The sequence below is a fragment of the Lolium perenne genome, chromosome 2 (assembly GCF_019359855.2).
Source record: "Lolium perenne isolate Kyuss_39 chromosome 2, Kyuss_2.0, whole genome shotgun sequence".
NCBI lineage: Eukaryota > Viridiplantae > Streptophyta > Magnoliopsida > Poales > Poaceae > Lolium > Lolium perenne.
Window position 1 is genome coordinate 207701447 of NC_067245.2, and position 7826 is coordinate 207709272.

Consider the following 7826-nt stretch of genomic DNA (forward strand, 5'->3'; position numbering starts at 1 on the left):
CTTCGAATAAGGCATGAGAGCTGCCATATTTCATTGATAGAATTATCTGGCGGTGTAAGCCATTGGCTCCTCCTATGTTTTGTGTCACGGTCTGACACTAAGTACATCAACCCTAGCCATTTTAGTTGTGCAGTACTCCACAAAGGACATCGCATCGACTCCGTGTGTGAGCATTGCTACACTTATGGGTTGGGATGTTTCTACGATATCCTAGTTACAAGCAGACGTGGGGGGATTACAGCTCCTACAATCACTGGAGGGAAAAGATTTGCACCAACCCAATTGCTCCACCTCATCCTGTAAAAATATTCCGTAACAAGGTTTCCGTAAGTCTAGCACTATTGCTCCGTCTACTCTCTTTCAATTTATAATGTCAAGTCTAATGTCATTAAGTTTAATCAAGTTTTTCCTATAAATCAAGTTTATAATATCTAAGCGTATTCTTATATATATAAAAAGCTATGAGCCACAACTCCGCATAAGATGGGACTCGAACCTAGGTTGCGGGTAGCCTCTAGCTCAAGTTAACCACCTCACCCGTCAGTCTTAACAAAAATACATTAAAGGAAACAAGTTCATAGCTATGAGCCACAACTCTACGTAAGATGTCACGACTATTACACGTCTTGCACTCATCCTGTCAAATTGCGAGGAGTAGGACTATAGTACCACAAATAAACCAACGTCCCTACTCGACGGATTGTCCTTGCTACGTTCCTATCTAGCGCTAGGGATTCTTATCAAGAAGAATGTGTTGCATGCGAGGAATCAAAAGATGTAATTGCGGAGGAGGAGCCGGCTATCATGGGTGTCATGTCCATGGGATAGCTTCCGAGCACCGTTAAGAATCAGGTGAACTCCTGGACCTCGGCTAGCAGATTTTGCATGCGCGGGTCGGCAAGGGAGGCCTGGAAGTTCCGGTAGAACATGACCTCGAAGGTGTTGGCGGTGGTGCCACGGCTGGCAACATTGAAAACCCGACACTGAAAATTGAAAACCCGAATTCCAAAACTTAATGAAATGTCACAATAATGAAACCTAGTGAAGCAACATTTAAGTGTTTGATATCTGATATTTAGCAAACGCGTCCAACATAAGCTAAGATTATGGTAAAACACAAAATTCATAAAGTTTGAAACATAGTGAAACAAGCTGTTTTCAGGATAAATTTTCACTAGGTGTCATAAAAGTTCCACTCCCTCTAGCCCTAAATAGTTGTCGCAGGTTCAGTGAACCTATAGATATTTATCCTATAATTTGCTTAAATCCGCAACAAGTATTTAGTGCCAGAGGGAGTACCAAGTTTCACTAGGATTCAAAGTTGATTTTTAAATATTGTCATAATATATTCGATATAAGTCTCGTTTTGAAGCTCTCTTCACTAAAAACTCAGATATTCAAATGGTTTTGTAAATCGGACATCTAGTTTAAAATCTGTGCAGGTTTGATAAATTATGAAATAGGCATATCTGATAAATTGTCGAGAAAAGCCACAAACTAAAGAGGAAAGAGAGGGTGTGCATCCACGTGGAAAAGCAACTCTCCTAATTACAGCGTATTGTGATGATACGTAAAAGAAGAATCACTCCCAGCAATGCACGACGAGCACGTCGAGCAGGACGGCAGTACCATATATTAACCGATCGACGTCGCTACTAGGCTGATTGTACTCCTCACTAGCTCCAATAATTCTTAGCAAGAAGAAGAAGGGGCTGGCGAGGAATTAGATGATATAATGGTGGAGGAGCCGGCAGTCATGGGAGTCATGTCCATGGGGTAGCTCCCCAGCACCCTTAAGAATGAGGTGAACTCCTGGACCTCTGCAAGCGCGTTTTGCACGCGCGGGTCGGCAAGGGATGCCTGGAAGTCCACGTAGAACATGTAGTCGAACGTCTTGGTGGCCGTGCCGCTGCTGGCATCGTCGACAAGGCGGGCCGGCCGGTACGGGCGGCTCTCGATCTTGGTGAGGCTGATGTCGCGGAAGGCGAAGGCGGAGAGCACCTTGAAGAGCATGGAGGTGCCCTCCTTATCGTGGGCGAACACGATGCTGGTTTTGAAGGGCCGGTCCATGCGCGGGACGATTGGCTCCCTCGCCAGCATCACGAACCGCGTCACGTTGCCGCAGTCGTCCTGGATGCCGTCGGCGAGCACCTCCATGCCGTACAGCTCGGCAGCGCGGGAGGACGCGATGGCGGCCGTGTCACGGAGGCCGTTGGCGGCGATGTACTCGGCGGCGCCGGCGGTGTCGTCGAAAGCTTCGCGAGCAGCGTTGAGGCCCATGCGGGTGAGCGTGTGCTCGCACTGCGCCAGCGCCTGCGGGTGGCTGATGACGCGGGTGATGTCCTCCTTGCGCAAGCCCGGTAGCGCGAGGAGGCAGTGGTGCACGGGGAGCTGCACCTCGCCGACGATGTGGAGGCGGTGACGGAGCAAGAGGTCGTAGTTCCGGTGGATGCTGCCGCCGAGCGAGTTCTCCACGGGGAGCACGGCGCGGTCCGCGATCCAGTTCTCCACGGCCTGGAACGCCACGTCGAACTGGTCGCAGGGGACGGCGTCGCAGCCCTGGTACGCCTTGCCGGCCGCCTTCTCGCTGTACGCCCCCGGCACACCCTGGTACGCCACACGCAGCTCTGAACCGTGCATCGGCGCCGGGCACAGGTCCGCGATCCGGAGCGGTGCCGGCAGGTTCCTTGCGCCGCCATTAGTACTGCTCACAGGGAGCAAGTCCAACAGCGCCCCGTTTGCAGCCGCTGCCACCGCGACGTGGCTGTTGGTGGAGTGGGAGACGAGCGCGGCCACCTTGCTGGAGAGCACGGCACAGCTGGTGAGCCACTCCGCCCGGCTTGCAACGACGGCGCCCTGCAGAGAGGACCTGACCACGCCACCGCCCCTCCTCGGATTGTGGCTCGCCGGCCTAAGACCCTGACCAATGGGTGCCTTGACCAAACTTATGGCAGCCATGACTGACCACACCAATTACCTCTTCTTCTCTGTTGCTTTTTCAGGTAACGAGAAAACTGAAACTGCTAAACTGGTATCTGAAGCAGCTTCAAAGCGAGAAGCTGAGAGGGGAAGTGGGATGTGGAAGGGGATTTATGGAGCACTGTTTTTGGATTGGGTCTCCCGTCCTCTGTTTATTCGACTTATTCAATCGACTCATGGGCCATTAGCCCCGTGGAACAATGCATGTGCCCTGCTACCGGCTTCCACGAAGAAGGACAAAACATTTACAATTGAGCCCTGACCCACGTTTTTGTTCGAAGAACAAGTTGTAATTCCCACGTTTGTGCATACATTTCTCCGGTATATTAGTTCTTTGGACTGTATACCCCCTTAAGTCACACTGAGCTTCAAAGTAACTTGTCCTTTATGTGTCGGATATTCTAATTTAGGGGACGTAGGGTTTCTGCTTTAAATTACTGGGTGAGTTTATATTTGACCACTTATGTTAATACTTATATTTTAGCCATCGTTTGATAGCATATGAGTCCAATTCATCACATTTTCGAAACGTGCAAAACAAGGATCCTTGTCATCATTGCATCAAATAGAAGAGAGTATACTTGTAAGACACAAACATACTACCGAGTCATAAAGCTCCACTGTCACAAACCACAATTCAAACTAAAATTAGGTTGGTTAAGCCGTGATGGCTTTGAGGACATGGTTAAAGAAGTTTGAGGCAGGATGGTGGTTGGGCGAAGTGTTGTTCAAAGGTAGAATATAAAAAATTGGGCATGGCAGCAACACCTTAGAGGATGGGTGCCTCGCACCCGTGTCTTATAGAAAAACAAAAAAAAAAGATTTTCAGCGATTATTGATGATCTTGAGCAATTTGCGGAAACACGTCTGCTATATGATCAGGGGTTTAAACTTAACATCCAGTCAAATGAACAGATTGCACGACCTTTATGTGAGGATGGGCTCAAGTGGTATCAAAATCCAAAGCTTGGTTTAGGGAGCCAATAATACAATATGCTAGTGAAAAACAACCGCGATTGGAATACTCACATTTACAATTTCTACCGGAATGAGGCGATAATGGAGGGACATGATTAGCTGAAAGCTTATATAACAAACAATTATAAGAACTTACTTGGGATGCCGCAAGAAGAAACTTTACTCTTGACGAGTCCCTCAAGGAGGCCATCCCTTCGATTTCACGGGAGGGGGGCTGAGAATGGTAGTTTTCCGGATGGAGCATAACAATGCCTCGATCCTAATAGCTTTCTAGAAGAGTTCTACCAAAAATTGTGGGAATCGATTAAGGACGATTATTGGGACATAGATTTGGTGCACATGGACACCAGTGACATTTTTATTTTAAAAAAATGGAATCATAGTTTTGAATATAAAAATATTCTGAAAAATCATGATGTGGCCAGTTAATGTATCTCAGAAACGTGTGAATTTTCAGTTGATTATTTTGTAGTTTGGGCTATACAAAAATGACAAAAGTGAGATCTTAGCATAGTGATTCTAATTCTCTATAAAAGACCGGCTTTGTTATTTTTGTGTAGCTCAGAATACAAAACATTTGAAATTGAGATTTTGCACGTTAGTGGGATATATCACTAGCCAGGCCTAGAAATATAAATTTTCGTTTTTTTAATATGTTGAGAGTACTGGTGCTCGAGAGCCAAAGTGACTTTTCGTGACTTTTGGAACTATTTTGTTCATTAAACATTGAACACTTTGGGGAGTTGTTGCCTAAGACCAAGGAGGAATAAAGGGTATCATAATACCGACTAATCTACCTTTCCAATGTCATCTTCAAAATATTTTTGAAGGTCATGACTATTAAGCTTAGCTTGGTGGTTGACCATGTGGTTTGACCAACATAAACAACCTTCATGCAATCAAGAAACATCCTTGTTGGTGTGTTGATCATACATGAAGCAATCAATAAATTATACCAAAAAATAAATCCTGTGATGTTTTGAAATATATTTTGAAAAGGCATATAACAAAGTCAAATGGCATTTTCCTAAAGAAGTTATTAAAATGAAGGGCTTCTTTACAAAGTGGCACGCTTGGATTCATGATTTTGCATATGGAGGTAGTATAATCATACAAGTCAATGATGACGTGGCTCATTACTTCCAGATAAAAAAAGAACTTTATTAAGGAGATCCTCTAATGACAATGGTATTTAATATTGTGGTTGATGTATTTGCCATTATAATTCAGCGCACAAAAAACTAGGGCCAATTTGAGTGACCAGTTCCACATATAGTGGATGGTGGGCTCTCTATTCTTCACTATATATGTAAAGTCGCAAATGACAAGATCCTCTTTATAAAACATGACCATGAGGAAGATAAGAAAATAAATTGAAAACTCTCAGCATTCAAGCAACATTTGGATCTAGAAATTAATTTCCACAAGAGCGATTTTCTTGCTTCGGAGAAGCTTGAGGCCTCTTAGTATGCCAAAATATTTCTATGTGAGTAGGACCACTTCCACATTAGTTATTTGGAATCCTAATTAAGACTATCAAGTTCCAAGTGGAATTTTTTTGAGGAACGCCTACAGGAATGGCTTAACAGTTGGATAGGAAAACTCCTACGTGTAGGCGGGCGTGATGTCATCATCAATTAAGTATTCAACAATGCAGTTTTGATATATGCTATATTTCTTATAAGTTCTTATAGGAGCAATATGAAGATTTGAGTCTTTATTTTCTAGGTTCTTCTTGAAGGTGATAGTGAAAACAAAATATAGACTACCTAAATGGAACCTTGTGTGTCGTCCGAAGGACGAGGGGGGCCAAGTTTCAGGACCTGGGGCTAAAAACATAGTTATTATTAATGGTTGTCCAAACTTCTTATTGAGAATTGGACATGGAAAAACTAATTGAGGAGAAAATATGTGGGCTCAATAGTTATATCACGACATGTTTGGAAACTAGGGGATTCACACTTTGTGGATGGTTGATAACCCTGAAGTGTAAGCGAACGATGTAGCACATCTCAATATGTAGTTATGTATGCAGTAAACAATTGAAGCATGCAATGGGTGAAGGTTTATTTTAAAGTTTTAAGCAAGCAATGAGTTTTTTAAAACTGAAAGTAAAACAACAAGCAAGCAATTTAAAAGGTATTTCTAATAGCTTACAATGGACCCGGGTTCACTTAATCATTATCTCTCTCTCTCCCTCCCTCTATTTCAGCAGTGGTCCATGTTAATCATAGATGAGCATGCACACACAATTGTCATGCTTTAATTAAGGGTAAACATTTATATGGGCAACCCATCATAAACATGAAGTTGAGAAGGGAAGTACCAAAAGGGTTCTTGTCATGAGCATGCCATTATTGTCACTTGGCCCCAAGTATGTTCTCCATTCTCAATAGGTGTGTGTGTACCAAGAGATGCGGCGCTATGGCACTTACACTATTCATTTGTTGACACTAGGTTACATCCCTCATTATCGTTACAACCTAATACATTCACTGCTTAACATTCCAATACACTTAATGTAGATGAATTACATAAAAGGGTAGAGCCATAAATAGATGCAACCCGGTGATTGTTCCCAGGGCCACGTTCATGAGAAAGCAAGCTAGGGAGTATTAAGATATAAAGTGCAACCACCGCCTAAAGTTTCAATGTCACTCTAAATCCCATACAACTTGCAACAATAAATTATAGTGTAGAACGAGAACGAGAACATAACACATATCTATAAGCATATCCACTTCACGGTCTATCTCATAACACAATATCCACCACAGGTTTTAAAAGATGTCCATAATCTTGTTGGACAACTCATATGGATCTAATACATGATAGCACCCTGAGAGATTGGATCAAGATACTGCCACAAACCAAATTCCAGGAAGTGAACTACTCCCCTCTCATGTTGGGGAGTGGCGTGGAGGCGTTGGTGGAGGAGAGGGCACCGAGGGCGATTCCGGCAAAGGTCCCCCCTTCAATCTTCCTCCAGCGATGGACTGCAGACTCTATGTTTCCTTGTTTTCGATATCCGCCTCCTTGTATCGTGAAATAAAATACAAGGGGGTATACATGCGTGGTTTTAGGTTAAAACACATCCGTGTGCGAAAGAATCAAGTGAAAAGACCATCAGACGTCTGAGATCAATGAAACGATCCGACCGGGGTAGGGCCATGCCATGGGCCCCCATTTGTAGTATGTTGGCTTCCTCATGCTCTACTTTGTCTTGTTGGATCCGTCTAAAAAATACAAAGTGTGCTCTTTGATCTTGCCCTTTTCAAGTTCCATAGCTTTTGAGAAGTCAAAAACACTATAAAAAAGTTTTTTCCTTCCTCTCAAAGGTAAATAACAAATAAATGGGAACTTTCTAGAAATATTGGAAATCAATGTAAAACATGTTCGAAACATCATATATCATGCAATTGTCACATAATATTATACCAATATCATCAAAGTTTATGAATACATTTTCCATGTATCAACAGTCTAAGTGTCGAAGTAACATGTCTTCTTCGGATCTTCCAGGGTAACTGGGTAGGAGGGTCTGGAGCTCGCTGGTAGTAGTTGTTGGAGATATGCCCAAGAGGCAATAATAAAAGTGGTTATTATATATCTTTATGTTTATGATAAATGTTTATATACCATGCTATAATTGTATTAACCGAAACATTGATACATGTGTGTTATGTAAACAACAATGAGTCCCTAGTAAGCCTCTTAACTAGCTTGTTGATTAATAGATGATCATAGTTTCATGATCATGAACATTGGATGTTATTAATAACAATGTTATGTCATTATATGAATGATGTAATGGACACACCCAATTAAGCGTAGCATAAGATCACGTTATTGAGTTATTTGCTATAAGC

At 43.1% G+C, this 7826-nt stretch overlaps 1 protein-coding gene across 1 annotated transcript; it reads right to left on the reverse strand.

The window, feature by feature from the left end:
* Nucleotides 1-1605: 1605 nt before the first annotated feature.
* On the reverse strand, nucleotides 1606-3119 carry LOC127334683 (arogenate dehydratase 3-like). The gene has a single exon (XM_051361206.2). It carries the CDS (start codon nucleotides 2956-2958, stop codon nucleotides 1693-1695), a length of 1266 nt encoding a protein of 421 aa, XP_051217166.1. The 5' UTR covers nucleotides 2959-3119; the 3' UTR covers nucleotides 1606-1692.
* Nucleotides 3120-7826: the final 4707 nt, after the last annotated feature.